This window comes from Convolutriloba macropyga, chromosome 15, assembly GCF_964194025.1.
Source record: "Convolutriloba macropyga chromosome 15, txConMacr16.3, whole genome shotgun sequence".
Taxonomy (NCBI): Eukaryota; Metazoa; Xenacoelomorpha; order Acoela; family Convolutidae; genus Convolutriloba; species Convolutriloba macropyga.
This window is the reverse complement of record NC_134482.1, coordinates 9,560,653-9,581,367: the sequence shown is the minus strand read 5'-3', so window position 1 is coordinate 9,581,367 and position 20,715 is coordinate 9,560,653. Positions and strand designations below refer to the sequence as shown.

Sequence of the window (20,715 nt, the reverse complement as noted above, 5' to 3'; positions counted from 1 at the left end):
ATTTTAATACAACACAGAGTACAGAAATCTAAGCAATACGTGATGGATTCTCACATACAGACCAACGTGTTTATGCATGCTATCATTTTTATTCACTAGAATAGAGAAAAATTTTAATCTCAACACAAAAACTATGGTTGAAAAAATAAATCAAGGACATTACGCCGCAGAGATATACCCAAATCGTTACGGGCAAATTCGCCCGATCTGCGAATCTCTTGTTCGGTTTTTCTATGTTAATACAATGAGAATGCATCAATATTGCGAAAAAAGATACTTTAGCAACAATAGGCAAAATTGAAGGGAACTGCGCAGCCCGTGTTCACAAAAGTCTCCAAATTTCACCGCGAAATTGAGACACAAGCTGTGTATCTTAATTTTCGCGCACTATGTATCACTAATCTGCTCGATTTATGTATCTCTTTTTCGCACGCAACGTAACTCGATTTTGCATTAAATGTATCTAATTTTCGCTCTGAATGTAAGTAAATTCCGCAATTAAGCATATATAAATTTGCGTTTTTGAGCATGTTTAAGTTGTTTAAAGCTTTATTCAATGATGGCAATTAAAATGAAGTTGCCATCAACTAATATTTTTGATTGTCACCTCACGCAGAATGTTTTTATTTGATGCCTTTTCTGGTCGGGAAATGGAATTGGCATCACCCATAACTTTTTTAAGGTTTTTTTCTGAGAATTTTACAAATAAAATATTTTCTGCAAAATACCTCTCACTTTGCAGTGTGATTGAAAATGAAATTAGCATTCGCCTCACTATTTTGTCATGGTTTGTCCGGCTTTTAAAAGTATTCAAGTATCATTGTTTTGCGATAATTTTTTTAAATTTGCAAATCAATTGATTTCTAAATAATCCATCAGTTTCACATTTCTCTTATTTTATGCTCTATAGTTGAATTAGATACTTCGTCAAAAAAACCTAGCATCAGGTAAAATGTTGTATCTGCAAAACTCTTCAACTCATTTAACTTATTTGTCCATAACAAGATAAGATTGGATAGGGGGAAACTTTGGTATTAAAATCACATGTGAAACAATTACTGTTTTTTCTCGCTAAATTTAGTTAATGATTGATTTGCAGTTGAATTCAGCAAATGAATTGTTAAATTGAGTTTGCTCAATACTTTTGCGTCTATTTACACGATCACATGTGTCTAGCACTTTTTTCTGACAAATCTCTCAATTGTGCGTCTTTTTTGGTTGTCCATCATTTTCTTCTGAAAATTACCTCCATTGCTCGACTTTTTTGCATCTTCTTACAGGTTTACAGCTGTTTGTTAATTTTTGAATCAACCGTTTTTTTTAATCAACAGTTTTTTGAATTAACAATTTTTTAGAATCAACAGTTTACAGGTGTCTTTTTATTTTTGAATCAACAGTTTTTGAATCAACATCAAATACGTCTATTTACAGGTATATTAGTGTCTATTATTTTTTGCGTTTATTTGAAGGTTTTCAGGTTTCTAATAAATTTAAAGATTCCGTCCTTATCGTGTATCTGCTGCAATTTTACTGGAAAGGAAAACGGTTTATATAACATATGAAAGGATTTCTACTATAAAAAACAACAAAAACCAAAGCTGTAAACAAATGTATTTTGTCGCGACATTAATTCTATCTTTAAATCACTTTGAAAGCTTCAAATCACTTTTGCATGCTACATTAATGAAGCCCTTAATTACTTTTTTATGCTAAAAAGCGCCCTTTTAATCAGGCTCCAATGCAAATTAGAGACAAAATTATTGCAAAAAATAGATACCTAAAAAAGCGGAAATCTGCTACAAAATTGTCACCTATTTTACAAATTTAAACTATCTTAATTTCCCAAAAAAAACGTAATCCCTTTTGCGAAAAATAAGATACAAAGCTTGTCTCCTAATTTCGTTCATTTTGTGTATCCATTTTTTGCGTTATTTTTACTAAGCTTGAAATTTTGGGGTACACTTCTGCGTCGTAATGGAAATACAGTACCTCAAGAAAAGAACAATTTTTCATCGAGTAAACCCCTTATTTGGTTAATTAACAGAAAAGGAAACTCTGACTTCAATCGTTGCAACCATTTTGAATTAAAGTTCTGAAAATTAGTCTGTTTCTAGTAACATTGCCTCATAAAAACCTAGCTTGGGTGAGCTCTATTTGATGTCAAATAATTATTGGATTTCTTTTTGAGATATATAAGTTTTTATAGATACCATTTAAGTAAGTCAGATAGGTAAGACATGAAGAAAGAAGTTATCAAACTGAGGATTTAAAACCATGCTGAAACAATTAAATTTATTGCAAAGAAATCTCAGTGAATTAGGAAAGCTAAAAAAGCGCAGGACATGCCTTGAATTGAAACAAAAAAAAGTGATCAAAAAGATGGCTTAACTTTCCACAATTTTTTAAAAAAAAAGTTCTGACAGTGTACAAAGCAGTTGACCCCGCATGCGCATTAAAAAAAAAGCAAGCAAAAACTTTTGATCAGAACTAGTGGTGTTAGAATTGTCGATACCAATTACTTCATGATTGATAATTGAGAGATTGAAACTAAAATAAAAAACGATTCACTTATGCATTGCTCGAAAAGAGATGAGACCTGTCCATAATAATTGACTAAGTACACGTCCAGGAAAATGCAATCAACAAAAGGGAGGCCTAATTCAACAACTCACATACGTTTTTGCAAAAGCAGGTTTTGTTGGAGTCCTAAAAACAATCAGCTATCAAAATTAGATTCTAATAAAGCTAGTTTAAACTTGATAAAAAAACCTGATTCAAAAAATGGCATTTGTAATTATTGACCCCAGGAGACAAAACAATAAAAAAATTAGTGGCAGAATTAAAAATTCCACCATTATTCTATGCAAATCCATTGTTGAAGTTATATAAAACGAAATTTAAAAACCAAGAGCTTTGAAAAATGGGCTTACAGATGAGCGGAAAGCCTATCTCACCTGCCAATACCGCAACAAAAATGCAAAATGCAAGAAAACAAAAACCTACGAAACACAAAAAAAAAAAATCTTCGCTAACAAATTTTAAAATTTGTTTTGAATATTTATGTCAAAATCTTGAAAAAATTAATCTGTCAACTGAAAATATTACAAAATTTTGGTAGTGTAAAACAACAAAATCAGGAAACAAAAACAACAAACTCGAATTTTACTAATAAACGTAGTCAAAGACGTAAAAAACGAAAAACAACAACTGAGAACAATAAAACAACTCTCAAGAGCTTCATTGGAACGTCACGGGAGTTTCTCATTTATGAGACCAAAATATACAGTTTCAAAATCAGAAAACAGAGTGCTGTCAATTGGGCTGTTCAAACAACAGCATTTATGCACCATTAGCAAGGTTCACAAGCAAATCGAAAAGCAAACAACAAAAAAAAGATGTCCAATTGCCGTATCTTCAAAAATCAAAAAAATACAAGACAGAGTATCTTGTACCAAACGATTTCTAGCTTTTTTCCTTTTGCTCCCCCCAATTATAGAGCGCGTGCCATTACATAGTAAGTTACTATTTAAAAATATGGCACGTGCGTCTGTGGGGCGCAATTAATATGCACCCACTAAGCTGGGGGGGGGGGGGGGGGCACAAACGGAAAAGATCCCAATCTGTTCACCTAAAATGAAATTTAAGAATCACTTCCGCTTTAAATCTAATTAATCGGCTTGTCCACTTGCTATTAAAGGTTGATAAAAAGTCATTTCTCAATTTTTACTACACATTGACATCAGAAGTAAAAGAAATGAACACATCTTAAATCAAGACAGCGCCAAATTTAATAAAAAATATATTGGAGTTCCTGAAAACTACAATGAAACCAACAACGGCCTCATTGCTTCGTGATATTGTAAATACCTGATTTCCTCCAAATGCTAACGTAGCGCGACAAAACATCTAAGAGAGACCAAAATTGTTAATAAAAATGAAAAAATTAACGTGTGATGTACATAAATTAGATTGAACAATCTCAAATTTGAAGTTACTGATTGTTTTTTTCAGAAAACGGAAGTTCAATAAGCTCTCGATGCGTTTTGTGGTTATCATTTGCTCGGGTTCTAAGGCAGTGTTTGAGTATTTGCAGTTTTGCCAATCGAACAGATATTTGCAAAAAGAAAGTACTTAAAGAATTAAACCTATATCGACTCTGTTTCTGTTAAAGAAACGTTTACGAAGTTTTTGTTTTTGGCCCTATTTCAGTTCATTTTTAGCAAATTCAAATAAAAACAGACAAAATTAGTCAAAATTTGAGGAATTTTAAACCTCAATATCTCTTCACAAGCAAAACTCAAGCCTAATAATTCAATTAATATTTTTGCGCTGGACGGGCTTTCTAATGGTACCTCTCATATTTCTCTACGATAAAAAATCAATCGGCCAAATTCGACATTTCAGAAGCAAAACAAAACCAGTTGAACATATAGTTCCTCCTCCTCCAGAAAAAGACTAGTTATGAATTTAATGAATATGTTTTTTCGGCAATAATGAAATGCTATTTTGAAAATTCATTCGGCTGCTGATAAGCTACATTTGTTAGACTGATGAACATTTGAACTTTCTCAGTCTTCAGGGTTCATACGTGTTTAAATTATTTTTTTGTAATTGTCACTTTCCATAATTCTTTTTTCCTTAAAACACATTTCACATATAATTGTTTCCGAAATAATATTTAAATTTCAATTTTGCAACATTGATGATTTAGTAGTAGCATATTTTTAATTAAGGAACTAGTTCGAAAGTTACTGCAGCGACTAATGAATTTGAACGCGAATTTTTCTCCGATCAACATTGTTGAGAACAGGAAACATATACACGACAAAAAGATTTTTATAAGATATGTACCACTAATTTATTTCAAAAAGTTTTATCAAATGAAAAATTATAAATTCCATTAAGCACAGAAATCTTTAATTGGTTGTGGCTTTCAAGTTTTTTCTAATTAAAGGTTTGAGTAATTTTTTTCTCAATTGTCTTCAAGATAATTTTGAAACTATCAAATATGGTTTGCAAAATTTACAAATCTGTATTGAAATAACTGCAGATTTCGTTTCCTTACTTTTATTTTGTTTGAACGATTTCAAAAAATATGAAGACTTTAAGAAAAAAATTTGAGTTGCTTACAGTTAAAAAATGTGTTGTGGTTGAGTACTTTTAAGTCAAAATTAAAGATAGCAGACTTGCTCAATTATACATTTTCCTAAAATTCCTACAATTTCCTACAAAATTTATCGTAAAACATATAAACCACACCCCCTGACAGGTGGAGAAGTATCTTTCCTTTTTGAAAAAAAAACGAAATTGATAAAAAAAATGACCTGAAATCATTTTACTCTACATCAATCACTGCAACCTTTAGATCCGGTTGTCGGATATTTAAAGTTTTTATAAATGATCGAAACAAAATTTTACAATAGTTTTAAAAAGCCAATCAAACTGTTCTTGATAAATTTTTTTCACAGCATGCTTTTGATTGACTTATTCAAACATTTTAGAAATGTTTTAATTTGAAAACAACAGCATTATGCAATCCAAATCCTTTGGAAAATTAACTTTGTCCATAACATTTTTGTTGCGTGTATGTAAAAAAATTGGTTTGTTTTGAACCAGCTGTAATAGTTCCTAGAAAAGCAGAAAACATATTTTTTGTCACGGTGTTCACGAACAATTCATATCTAAATTTGATTGATACGCAAAACCAGAGGAAGAGTCACAGTACAAAAACAAAGGCATTATTTTATTGTGAAAAAGGTAACAAAGAGTCAATTTGTTTTTTCTTTATTTATTTGAAAGAAACGTGAATTAAATTTATGAAAATTGAAAAAAAACATTAAGATTTCCAATAAGTAAAATTGAAACATTACGGTTTCGAAAATAAATTTTGTAATTTTGCTTTTTTGATCTTTTGGGATGTAAAATATTAAAACTACCTCGTCACATTTTTGTCCTTCATCAGTATTTCCCACTCTAATATTTTTAGCCATAAATAGCAGTGATAAAAAGAAGCATCCATTACTTCAGAGCTCTTTTCCATCGATAAACGTAACCAACTTCCACGGTTTTATGCATGTAGTTCTTCACAAGAGAGCCCTTAGTCAGCCTAAAACTTAAGGCTAAAAATAATTTTCTTCGAATGGAGACCCAGTTAAGAGACACGAATTTTTACGAGCTTTTGCAAAAGTGCTACTGGTCTTCTAATCTGCTATTTTTATTGTGTTTGACTGTTATACATTATTATCAAAAAAAAAAAATTCTCCCACAATTCTCTAATAATTGAAACGTTAATTCGACAACTTGGATACACCAACAGCGAAGGAGAGTCGTGACCGTGAGCATCAATATTACTTTAATATTGCAAATAATTTTCTTGTTGGATCAAAAATGATTTCTGATTTAAGAAAACGGATATTTCCAATTTGGACGAAAATTTGATTCAAAATAAATATTATTTCATCAAAATTTGCTCAATAAAAATGAACGCTTTACGGCTCAATGCTGTTGAGAAAAGTTTTTGGGGGTGCAATATACATTGAAAGCTCGAGAAAAGTTTCCCAAAAACTTGCCCTTAATTTTTAGTGCCTCATTATAAAGGATAAATTGTATGAAAGTACCCTGAGACAAAATCACAAAAATTTGCTTTTTCCTGCTTTGATAATGGTTACTTTAGCTTCGTCTAGTAGTGCACACGAAACATAGTAGGAGTGGTTCTTAGTTTTTGTAATGGTTTCAAAGAAACATCAAGAAACTTAGAAGTTTTCTTTATTAAAGTTTCAAAGAACGAAAGAAGAATTTACCTGACGAACTTTATTGCTGTGTCGATAAATAATGGCCACAAAACTAAACTCAATTCTAATTTTATTTTGGCGCTATCATTATCTTGTTGACCTATCAATCATATGTCAGAAGTATGATCTCTCACCAACAGAAACCTGATTCTAACATCCACCGACCTCCAATTAATGAACTCGATTGTACCCGTGCCATTTATGATTCTCATAAAATGTTGATGAAAATAGAAAATCACCTCCGGGATTCGGAGTTAAGATCTATTCACATGCCAATCATGTAAAATATTTTTGGCTAATCTAAATTTTCTCTGTATATTTTCGCATAGATAACTACTATAAATATAAGCTAATTTTTGTATAATTTCAGTTCAAAATTTAATTTAAAATTCCACTTATTGAATTCTTTGATCCGTGTTATCGATCACGACAAGGGTGTCCAGAACAGCTACAGACAGACAATTTGTGGATCTACAGAACGCAGAATCAGCTACTGCGTCGATTATGTCTTTTGTGGCGAAATGTCGCGCAGAGAAAAAAAGGACAAGGTCAACACCGATGGTACTGTACAGGACCTACAGGTAACCAATCTTTTCCTTAGTATGTGCGGGAAAGATGCAATTATTAAACTCAGGAGCCTAATGAGTCCTAGGATTTTGATAGACACTACGTATAAAGACATCAAATTGGCGATTCAAAATTATGTTTCTCCTAAAGAGAGAGTAGTAACGGCAGAAAAAGCTAAATTTCTGTCCATAATAAAAGGTGTAGGGGAGTCAGACGACGACTTCTTAGCACGTCTTAGAGAAGAAGCACGCTATTGTGACTTCAAAACGCTGAAAACAGTGGCCTACCCCGAAGAGGAGTTGATAAAAATAAAATTTATCTCAGGTTTGAGGGACCCTGAAGCAGAACTTAGACTACTAGACGGTATTAAAGCAAAACCAGCAATACCGGTTACTGAAATGACCGAGAGCTTACAGTTCAGAAGTCAAGCAATGGCTTTTGCAAGTTCTTCATTAGGTAATAAACCCTTTACTGTGAAAGAAGAATTTGGGTTCAACTTCAAAAAGACCTTTCGAAAACAAAATGAAAAAATTACGGCTAATAAAAGCAACAATATGTGCACTAGGTGTGGAGGTAAGCCACACTCTAGTAGACCCTGTCCAGCGCTAAGTAAAAAATGCAACACCTGTGAAAAGGTGGGACACTTCTCAAAAATGTGTAGAAGCAAACCCCAACCAAATTCAGGTGAGTACAATAAACAAAATAACTTTTGCGAAGAAGAAAATGTTTCTTCAGAGCAAGCATCTCCAGCATCGGAGATGGGAATGTTTTGTACTAAAGAACAAATCTTTAGCATGTCTATGACATAGGAATATATCTCAATAAATAACTGCAAACTAAAAATGCAGGTAGACACATGTGCAGATAGCACAATGATATCATCAAAAAAATGACTTCAAAAAAAATTTCGTTTCCCCGTTTCAATTACCAATCACGTAACATTTTGTATGCATTTTGCGCGGGAAAGCAAGGTCGTGTTAACGGAAGCACGGAGAAACTACCATTATAATTGATAAATTGCCCATTTCTGTTTATTTTCCGAGAAACTTTATTTGCACGGACTCGGCTGAATTTATCCGCTTAAGAGCTCTGATCAGGCTATTCAGAATTTAGATTACTTCTAGACTCTGACGAGGTGTCGCTCTTTATAGAGCGGAACAGAAGTCGCAAGTTAATTTGGTTTGCTAGGTTTGGTCATCATCCTGGATCCTGTTCAATTTCCCAAAAATTCTCCAGGGTGAGATACATTACTTAATTTTTTAAAAAATGATAGCATGGAAAAAGATACAGACCTGACTTTCAAAATACGCGGTTTTGGCACATCACCATCAAAATGATTTCCTATACGCACAGAGTGAGGCGGACAACACTAGCGCCCTCAAAACTTGACATCAGAGCGTTATTTTTAATAAATGTCAATTTCAAAGAAATTTAATTTTTCCTATGTTTTTGGAATCCTTTAACTCTGTTGTACCTCAATTAGATTTCACAGCCCAGTGGATCGAAACTTGGTGCACCTTGATAAGACATGCATGATCGTGGCATCTCTTGCAAGACCTGAAATCTCTTGCCAAAAAATGAACTACCAATATTTCGTGGTACATCTTGATAAGATTGTATCAACCCCAGTTGACTTAGAATGGTTATCTTGCAAAATCTTGCAAGATTTTCTTCCAAAATCTTTCATGATCTTGCAAGATAACCATTCGCCTCGCAAGAATATTTCAAGATAACCATTTATCTTACAAACATGCAAATAACTGGAACATGATCGAAGAGGATCAGAAGGAGACGAGAAGGTTTTCCTAGCACTTTTTCTACGTTATGGTAAAGTTATACAACCGATTATTCGTCAATTTTGTTTTTCTATCTGTCAAAACAAAATATAGAGAAATATAAGAACGAATTTTATTTGTTTGCAAAATAACAATTGTTAAATGCAAAAAAGTATAATTAATTAATAATAACAAGTATTAATTTCGATTACTTTAACTTTTTCCAAAAAATTAGTTTAAACGTGTAATTGTAGAAAATTTTCAAAAGAATTAACAAATGAACAGTATGAGGGTTTTGAGGATTTGTTTTGAGGATCTATTTGTGACTGAATGGCTCACTGAAACCGCAAAGTTTTACTCTTAGTTCACCGAACTGATGTTGTAATTTATTAAAATACAGATGTCTGATGCAATCTTTAATTCCAATTTTCTCTTCAAACTCATTGAAGTTTATTTTGGGAAAATCTGCTCTAAATGAACGGTAATAGGTCTAAAACAGCCAGCCAGAGCAGAGCTCGACCGGAACAATTTTACAAGAATCTTGCAAGATAACAATTCGTCGTGCACGATCTTGCAAGAGAGCCATCGGCTTGAAAGATCTTTCAAGATAGCCATTTTTTGCAAGAATCTTGCAAGATCTTGTAAGATGACCATCTGGGGTGGACTAGGGACTAGGGAATATAAACCAAAGAACTTTCTTCACAGCTCTTGAGAAAATCACTTGATTAATTTCAATCAATTTCAATAGTTTTTAGGCTGAAAAATGGCAATTATTATAGCCAGCTTTGACACTTCTTAGATACCATATCAGGGACCACATATGGTTCCATCCAAGTCACGGCAAAATTCCTTGTATGATCTTGTTGAGGTTTCTAAGGAGCCATATATGATCAGGGTTTTTTTCACGATTTTACATATAAAAGGTAGTTTCAGCAGAGCAGCATTTTTTTGATAATTTTCTCACATTTCGAATATTTTATGATCTTGGATATGATAGCGAAGAAATCATTATGCTCTTCGATGTGGTATCTAAGACAACGTTGTCGTGGAAATGGTTTCTAAGATTCTTTTAATTTCAATTTTAATATTGAATAGGGACTCATAGAAGCTTAGATCCACAATAATTGACTCAATTTTATCTATTTTTGTGAATCTAGATATATGTTTGAACCATAAATCGAGTTAATAAATAGTTTAATCATTGTTTATGATTTTTATTAAGCAGATAACCATTAACAAAAATGAATCAAATTGAATGAATGTTGAAAATTTGAGAGTTTTTCATCTCTGGAAATTGAAGACATGAGTTGACGCCTTTTCAATCATTCGATTTTGCTTTACAATTTTATTAAACTGAGTTTTGCTTCTTCTTCAAGAATTTGCCTTTTTTAGACAGAAATAGCGGATGGGGCGGGGGAGAAGGCGGCTGTCGACATTCATTTTGCGTGTTTTATCGCCCCGCAAAAGCACCAATAGTATTAATGAGCGTAATTGTTTTGCAATTCAAAATTTGTGTCAGGTCAATAGAATAGTTAACTAAAATTTCTGTTTTTCTAAGTTTGTTTAACTAACATTTGGCGAAACAAATAACCATAAACAAAAATGAACTGATACACTGAAAATCAGTGCAATTAATAAGCAATTTTGGCAAACATGTTATGTTTGGAAAACATTCATCTCTGGCTAAATAATCAATCGCTGAAACAATTGAAGCGCGCTCAATCAAAATTAAACCCTAAATCTGGCGAATTAAAATACAAAACATATAGCACAGTTCGCAAAACAACAACATCAACGAAGTGTCAACAAAGCAACCAAGAAACAGTGAGTGAAATATCCAACGCAAATTCACAAAGCCTCTACCCATTCAATTATTGCACCTTGACAAACCTTAATAATACATGCATGCTCTTGACATCGCTTGCAAAAATTAAAACATCTTGCCGCAAGAACTTGAAATAACAACATTTCTTGTAAATCATGATGACATCTTAACAAGATTTTATCAAAGTAAACCAAGAAAATTTCTTGACACCTCTTGTAAAACTCTTCATAAATCTTGATTCCAAATGCTGTTTGACAAATCTTGGCCTAGCAAGAGCAAAAAAAACGTAATCCAGCGTTCTCATAATATAAAGTACAGCAGGCGGATCACACTTTTTTTTCAGCCCTAAGACTCAATCATCTCAATTATTTCGCTAATTTCTATAAAATCTCTTAAATATAGTTTTTGCTGGAACAAAAGAAAACAAGGTGACCTTTAAGTAAGATTAAAAAAAGTCCTAAAAATAGAAATCAAAAAACAATTTATAGTGTTTTTACCACTGAAATTAAAAATGCTCTTCAAATAATTAAACAGTGCTCCCTTAATAGAGCAAAACAATTTGAAAGGTTGCAAAATAAAATTAGTTAGAAAAATAGTCAAGTAACTGAATTAATTCAGATTAAACGCTTTCCTTGTTTTATCTTTTTAAACAACTTGAGGTTTGTCAGACCAAATACGTTTTTTAAATCTTTTTCAGTTCCTCAAGTGCTTGCTGCTTGTTGTTGAGTTTTGTTTGGTCAGCAGCACTAAATTTCAACACAATTTCAATTTCTGAATCATTACAAAGCCTTTCAAAACGCAAAATGCTCAGTTTTTAAACTTCTGTTTTTAAAGCATTGGCTGCATGTTCTCGTTAACAAACACATTTTGTCTATTTGACAAGAAAAACAAAGAATGTATATAAATATATATATATATATATATATATACATATATATATATATATATATATATATATATATATATATATATATATATATAGATAGACATATAATATATATATATATATATATATATATAAATATAATACATATTTATTTATATATATATATATATAAAATACATATTTATATATATATATATATATATATATATATATATATATATATATATATATATATATACATATATATATATATATATATATATATATAAATCTATATATATATATATATATATATATATAAACATACATATATATATATATATTATGTATATGTATATATATATATATATATATATATATATATATATATATATATATAATATATATATATATATATATATATATATATATATATATATATATAATATATATATATATATATATATATATATATATATATATATATATATATATATATATATATATATATATATATATATATTATATATATATATATATATATATATATATATATATATTATATATATATATATATTATATATATATATATATCACATTTTGTAAATATATGTGTTTCAGATGAAACCAAAAACATAAAAATCATTTTAAAAAAGTTTTGTCCAGGGCATCTTAAAAAGTGTAAGATCACTGGGAAGTGATTGAGTTAGGTGAGTTATCATGCAGTTAGGACTTTGGTTGTATCTTTTCATGATTAACGCTCAGAGGACAACAAAAAAATAGTCGATTTCAATCTTGGTAGATTTTATGTTTTTAGAAAACATCTTTAACACCAATGTCATTTGTTCCTTTTTAATTTTTGCTTGCTATCTGTCAATAAGATTTGAAGTTTTTCCCGAAAGTTCATTTAAAATGAAGAAAATTTTGAACCAGGAGAGGATTACCAGAATGACTTGATGCGTCAAGTTTTATCAACGCATAAGTCTCAGGTTGCATGTGCAAAAACCCATAACTATAATCCCGTTTTAGAATGAAAGCCTTTCAATTAATCTAATACTCAAGAGGATCAAAATTTATATTAATTAGAACGCAGTATTGTGGTTTCTAACTTTTATTTAAGTTTAAGTTTACAATGTCCTAATTCAGGTTTACGAAGAATGAGATATATTTAGATATTATATTTATGAATGTTATGTGCCTCAAAAAGATTGCAAACAAAGTCAGGGCGATTGGGTTAACTTGAACAAAAAAAAATGCAAATGTTTTATATTTATTCACCTAGTTGTTTATAAAAACCTTATATAAATATATATATATATAAATATATATTTATAAGGTTTTTATAACAACTAGGTGGACAAATATAAATTATTTGACTTTTTTGTTCCGACCCCACTTGTGGGGGGGAGGAACTATATACTCAAATGGGTTTTATTTTGTTCCGTGAATTTTGGCCGACCGATATATTCATCGAAGAGAAATGTGCGTGGTATCATTAAAAAGCTCGTCCATAGTAGAATTCAAAAATAAAGAGATTTTTTTGAATTTCGTTTTTTTGAGGAGTTATCGAGGTTTAAAATTTCATGTGAACACTGGATATTTGGTTCACTTTTGTTCACTTTTACCGTAAATTTCGTTCGAATTAACGTTTTTTCTACAAAAAATTTAATTCAAAAGTAGATTTCACGCCAAAAAGTAAATCAATTTTAGGTTTTTAATAGACGAAAAGAGATAATAAAGACTAGTTCTAGTCTTTGAGGGAAGTTTATTATATAACAAAAAATTCGAATTAGCTTTGGGAGCTCTTTTTTTTAAGAAAACTTTGCAATTTTTTTGTTTTTTCAAGTCACCTAGAGACTACTAGACACTTTTAATATCGAAGTTCCGTTAATGACAAACTTTTTTCACAATCAAATGAAGCCCAATGAACAAAAAATTTGTTTCGAAGGGATCGCTCATGTTTTTTTTGGATTCGTATCTCAAATTTCGTAATTTCAAATGAAATTTTGATTTATTTTTTGAGGTTTTACTGAAGTTTTATAATCCAATGGCATAAACTTTTTGACTAAAGGTGTAATAGATTTGCTAATGAGCAATAGGTGAACCATCTAGTGCTGTGAGTGGACAGCTAATAGCTGTTAAGACTTTGAAAATAAATGTTCAGTCTTAACAGCTATTAGCTGTCCACAAATTTTTTTAAAATTAGTAAATCATAAACTTATTTTTGTGAACTGTAAGTTCGTCTCAGTAAAACAGGATTGACTTCCATACCAGTGCAACATACGTTAATCTCATTGGCGGCTTTATCAAATAACTATTGGTTATACGTCTTCAATGCCACAAGATTTCAAATTTTTTTTTTAAATTTTTTGGACATTTTGTTTTATTGGTTCATTTTGAAATCCTATCACGTCATCCTGATATTGATGGCTACATCTTCCTTTAGTAAAGACGTCCAAAGGATCATAGATAAAGCTTTCTGAGAAAAATGTATGGTTTAAATGGCTTCAACATTTTCTTCTCCCATTTTTCTAAAGAAATTTTGGTTTTTGCCTGTATTTGTTTTTTTTTCATAGTCATAAGACAAATTGCGATGTCTTAATGATAACCTAGGCATGATAAACATCTTTGTATTCGCATCGTGGCATAGCTGAGCGTATTCATTGAATTCCTATGAAAGCTTTTTTGATTAAAGGCTGTTAAGACTTTAAAAATATTTTTTTTTTGAATTTTTTTTGAACATAAATCAATCTTAAGCTTATTTTCGTGGATTGTAAGTCAGTCTCGGTAATGACAGAACCGGTTTTTTTCTACATCAACAACAATTTATCTAGTTAGCGGTTTTGTCTTCTAACTACTGGTTTTTTTTACTTCGGTGCACGAGTTTTCATAATTTTTATGATTTTTGGATTTTTTTTAGTAATTTTGGTTCCTTTTGAAATCGTATTACATTATCCTAATAATGATAGCGCCCATTGGCTTAGTGAAGACGTTCAATGGATCGTTGAAAAAGTTTTCAGAGAAAAGAGCTTATGGTTTAAATAGCTTCGACACTTTCTTCTCTCAATTTTCTGCCGAACTTTTGGATTTTGCCTGTTTTTGTTGTTGTTTTCATAGTCAATGACTTGTTGTAATGTCTTATTGATAAATTTTAAATGACAAACATCCTTGTCGTCACATCATCTAGGCATAATTTATCGTATTAAATGCCTTCCGTTGAAAGCTGTAGAATTTTATGACTTTGATACTATGGGTTTTCTCAAAAATTTCGTGATTTTGATGTGTTTTTCTTTGCGAGTTATTGATGTCACATGAATGAAACCTATGCTTGCTATTTTATCGAGGCAGAATTTAGTGTGTTTAATTAACTGCGTTGAAAATAATTGATTTTAATGTCTTTGATACTAGGGCTTTTCTCAAAAACTTCGTGGTTTTAATATCTTTGTTTATATTTGTTGTTTTTCAAGTCATTTTGTAACAATAGAAACAATCACCTTGCTGTTAAAAAATTAATTGAAAATAGAAGAATTTATACTGAAAAGTTCATTCTCTAATGGCATTAAAACTTTTCTCGCTTAATTTGCTGTTTTTGCTTTTTTTTAGGTAGCCGTAAAATTCTGATCGGTCTCATAAACCTTTAATGTTGCCTGTCATGTTGCCCATAAACCTGTAATGAGTGATGTTACCCGAAGCAGTCAGTTTAAAGCCAATGGTCTTGAAAATTATGATATTATACATCTTCAAAGATTTTTCAAACTCTCAGTTTTTTGTTCTTTTCGTCAACTTATTCTCGTCATTGAGAAGTCCACTCCAATTCCTTGAATTTCAAAAAACAACTTGTCTACTAATATTATGTCGTAACTGATGTTTGGTTTGGTGGACATTATGCATTTTCATAAAAAATATTGTGAGTGGTGTATTTTTGTTTCCTTTTTCTCTTCTTTTAGCTTATTCAGGTAATAACAGATCCCAATGATTTTCAAATGTGGCCCAAATGAACGAACTTCGTTTCTCTTTTAGTATAAATTTAGCTGAATGAGTATAAATGTAAACTGAAATAAAAATAAATAAAATTCAGATATAGCTGATGATTTTAATGGCTTCAATAATTTATGTTATTGTTCTTAATTTTTTGAGATTTTTTGCGTCTTTGTGTAAATTGTTCGTTTTTTTGAGATTTTCTGCGTATTTAGTTGATTCCTATGGCTTAGTCTCAGCAAAGACAGGTCCCATTAGTTTCATATTGACTTTTTAGTAAATTTATCAAGAATTATCTTATTAAAAAGGTAAAGATTTTTTTAGACTTTTGAAATTATTTGGTTTAAGAAATGTTGATTGATCTTTGACTTTAACCTCATTTTTTTTCTCTATGTCAACTTTTTACCTAACCTCATTATGAAAAACATACATCTGTTGTATAGTTAGCAAAAACTTAATTTGTGGAGTTAAGGTTTTATCTGATTGCATTTTTACGTTGTTACTAGGTGCTTTTAAAATTATATATTGAGTTTTTGCCGTGAAAATTTTATTTTTGCATATTTTGTTGTTTGATGTTTTTTCTCGTAGTCTTTTTATTGGTAGATCTCGTGAGCGCTGTAATGAGTAATGGCATTATGTAATTCAATTAGTATTTACGTTTGTTAACGTGTTTTTTAAAGTCAAACATCTATTTTTGTTATCTCTTCTTTTGGTTGACAATTAAGTCAAAAAAGTAGATGAGCTCGGGTCGGAACATCATGTGCGAACACACATTAACGAGCCGCCTTGTTTCAAGTTAAAGATTCAACAGACTGGTTGACATTGATTGAGATTCAGTTAATTAAATCAGACTCACAGAGTCTGGATAAGAGCATGAGAATTTGGATACATAAACCGCTTTGTCATGATTTCTTGTGATTTGAAATTGAACACACCGACGGTTTCTTTTTTAAGAAACAACTATTCCAGGACCAGTGATAGTTGAACTCAAATCTGAGCTAAATAGACGGTAGTAGTTTTTCGAAGTTCTGAGTTGCGCCAAAACGTTTGATCAATAATTCTTTGTACAAAACGAACGTAGCGCGCAGACCAGTAAATTTTTTTTGTTTTTTGTTTTCAATTTTGTTTTCAAAATTGATGGTATGCTGAAATTATTATGTTAAATTTTAGGGTGGATTGATAACATGAACGATTGCGATTTCTTAGTTAATTCCGATGTTCTACACAACGACGATTCAGATAATAAGTTGGAAGGATCTTTTGGAAATACAGCAAAACCTGTCTTACCATTTTTGAAAGTATTAGAGCAAAACAATAATTCTGCCTTTTATTACGATAATTGTTCACCCGGTACCCCGCACGATGAGTGCTTCTTTGAACCCGGTACGCTTGAACCAACCGCAACTAAATCAGAAACGGACCCTGAAATTTGGTTGGCTGCGAATAAAAAGATAGTAAGAAATGCCTTGCTGGCGTCCGAAGCTATATACCACAATGAAGATCCCTGGTCATATCTAAATGAACGAAGACATTCTTTCGGCTGTTTAGATGTCCATGAAAACAAAAACTGCCATTTTCTCATAGCTGAAGACACAAATGCAAACGTTTATTTAGCGTTTAGAGGCAGTGTAACAGGATACGATTGGGAAAAGAACTTCGCCTTCGATTTGGAGAAGTTAAATATCGGAAGCCTCCATTCAGGGTTCCTGGAAAAAACCAGAACAATTCCATTGTCAACCATTCTGTCCAGCAAAGACTTGAAAGGAAAACAGTTCATAATCTGCGGCCATTCCCAAGGCGGTGCAGTTGCGGCGATTGTGTACACTCTTCTAAAAGAGGCAAAGTCAAGTTCAGAGACCTCCTTTCTAGAAGGTATCCGAGGTCTAAAAAACATCACCTTCGCAGCGCCTTTGTTCGGCGATGAGGAGCTAAAAAGTATAATCGAAGACGAGAAATTAAGGTTCGATTCAGATATGTTCCATTATGTTGCCCAAAACGACCCTGTCCCAGGCTCTCTTGTTTTCGCCCACATTGCTCGCCAAGGAGTTAGACATTATCTAAAACGTTCCCGATGGAGATTAATGATTCGGCCGCCGCTTCACTTTTTAAGACTGGCTTTCCGGCCTTTCAATAACTTCATGGCAGAAAACGTGGATCGATCGGATGGTTCATTTATGGTTTCGAACAAATCTTACCAACCAATAGGAAATTACATATTTTTAAGCCCAGAAGAAGATTCCGCAAAGTTTGTCGATTGCCGTCAAAGGGACGAAAAACTGGAATGGCTGACAAAAACAAGCCTCACGAAGTCAAACTCAAAGAGTCACGTTAGCAGCAGAAAAACAGCTCATAAATTGGACAACTACAAATTGTTATTATCTGAAGATTTTTTGCAAGTTTCAAATGTTTTTCAAAAAACCACAATTTTCAAGCCAAAAATATGTAACGTTGCTATAGATAATGACTTCGATGGTTGTAAGAAAAACTGTAAAGTAACAATTTCAGGTGAAAATATTACAGCTGATTGCATTTTAGAATGCAAAATTTTACTCACGACCAAAGAGAAAGAAACGAGCGTGGTGAAAATCTTCGACCATCAAAATTCTGAGACCGTAGAATTGAATAACGAACCTTCGGGGATATCCTTGGACGCAAAAATCGAACATGAGAACATAGTTGACAAAAATATCCAGCGAATTGTTTACATAAAAACAATTTTCGGCAAAGCAGAATTTGATTTGTCGAAAAGTAAAGCTGAAAAATCAGTTTCAGCTTGCATACAAATGGCTTTTGACCGATGCTCGGCTTTAGAGACTAAAAATTTATCAAATGAGTTAACAAAATCAGTGCGTGAAATGCTCCGCGCGTCAGATGTTAAAGAACTGAAATGTGACCAAAAAAGTCAGAATATTGGTCAGTTTGTTGGTCAAGTTATTCAGGCCTTCAAAAACCCTCTCCTCTTGGAAGCCAGCAATCCGACCAAGAATTTTCTAGAAGGTGCTATTTCGTCCGTTGGGTTGCTTAACTTTGACTGGCAATGTCAAAGTTTTGAAGCAGGTACTTTGACGATTGGTCGCAAACATGACGCGAGTGCCCGACAAAATGGTAACTATTCCACTGTTTTGCGCTACATATCAAATCAAGTTAAGCAGGCCTTTGCAAAACAACTTCGGGAAGACGAAAATCCGGCTTCGAAGGATACGGATTCTGAGATGGAAAACGCAGTTTACCAGATTTTTGCTGAAAGACTGAAGACCAAATTTTTGGAATACTTTCTGCAAACGCTGGCTGGAATTGTGTCGCTTCTTCTGGTAAACAGATGTTGCTACGCGCGATAATGCGCATAATTAAATTGCACTCCATTCGTAAATGCCTGGAAAATGATATTTTCATTGGCATTGTCGGGCCCCAAAATGCGGGAAAAACTCTTTTTGTGAACACACTTTGCAACAAAAACGAACCAGTCGGCTTGTTAACTCATACTACAGAAGTAAAATTTTTTGCTGTACCGCCGAATATTTACATTGTTGATTTTCCAGGATTCGATGCTGCCAAAGAGTATCGCAAATGTTTCACTGACTTTGGGTCAATGATCAATTTCTTTGTTGTTGTTTTGAAATATGGCGGCAACTTAGATCAAAATTCTTGTCAAGTGATTGGCAAAGTCGCGGAAAGAAGTTTTCAATCGGGTTCCCCAAAAAACGTGCTGATATGTTTCAACCAAAGCTTGGCTGTGATTGATACAGTTCAAGCAGAACTGGAAGAAAATAATCAGACTTTTGATGAGCATAAGGAAAATCTTCTATGGGAAATCAATAAATATATTGCGCATGAAAAGGTTAAACTGGAAAGGAATGATGTCTATTTCACAGATTGGAAGTTCAGCCAGGAAACAATTGAAGACAATTTTGGGCTTGTTGGAGTGGAAACAATTGGGAATGAAGTCAAGAAGCGACTCAATTTGGGAAATGTTGACTTTCACAATTCGAATCTTATCTAATATTCTTCCTGTTATTTTTCATAAATCTTGGAAAAAAATCAAACCTGCAAATAGTTGTCTGTTTTTTTATCTGCTATTTTTGCTGTAAATAAATAAATTTCACACAGATCACAATGTGTAGGTTTACTAATTCTTGTTGTACAGCACATTAGCAGAACAACAAAAGCATAGGCCGTCCAAGATAAGTTAACCACCGCGACACATTTGATATCTAAATTGCTGGCTGAAAACAAACAGACAATTTAATTTTCTCGCCTAATGTTTTCATTATATGAATTTTGACATGCTTTTTAACTGAATATATTATCAATTGTCAATTGAAAGCTGCTCACTAATCATTTTTGATCTTTTGCTTCTTTATAAATTGGGGGTTTGCACTTCATTTTAATTATCCATATGACAATCAATTCAAAACAGTTTTTTTTTCAAAGGTCACAAACAATCTACCGGTAACAAATGTTCGAGTAAAATTATTCGTTTATTACTAGATTTCACTTTTCCTATGTTAATACATTGTGCGTGTGAAACATATTTTCAAATTTTGGGGACAAGAAAGCGGTTCCTTCTATGGAAAACCTTGTCGGTGTTTTCACTTTGAAACTGTAAGTTGAAAAGTGAAAGCATTTTTTCACGGCAACATTTGTTTGACAAAAGCGCGTTCCGCAAAGAATTGTCCCGCATATCAATTGCAGCATAATTCCTCAATTTGTTAATCTTAAAAAACTCAATTGTAAAATTGAGCGGAAAAAGAATTAAAAATGTTATAATTCTGTGAAATGTCCTAAGAGCGGCAAGTAAATACTTTTCACATTTATTTGATCCTATTTTTCGTTTTAAGTCTTTTAATTGCTTTGTGGAAGCCACTTTCACAAAATTGAAGCGCTTTCAGCATTTAACAGAAGTTGGCGCTTGAA

At 32.0% G+C, this 20,715-nt stretch overlaps 1 protein-coding gene across 1 annotated transcript; it reads left to right on the top strand.

Moving 5' to 3' along the window:
• The first annotated feature begins 10,835 nt into the window (after positions 1-10,835).
• LOC142353930 (uncharacterized) lies at positions 10,836-19,919 on the top strand. The gene is made up of 2 exons (XM_075406161.1): positions 10,836-10,957; positions 16,972-19,919. Exon 2 carries the CDS (start codon positions 16,986-16,988, stop codon positions 19,137-19,139), a length of 2,154 nt encoding a protein of 717 aa, XP_075262276.1. The 5' UTR covers positions 10,836-10,957; positions 16,972-16,985; the 3' UTR covers positions 19,140-19,919.
• The last annotated feature ends 796 nt before the right edge of the window (positions 19,920-20,715 follow it).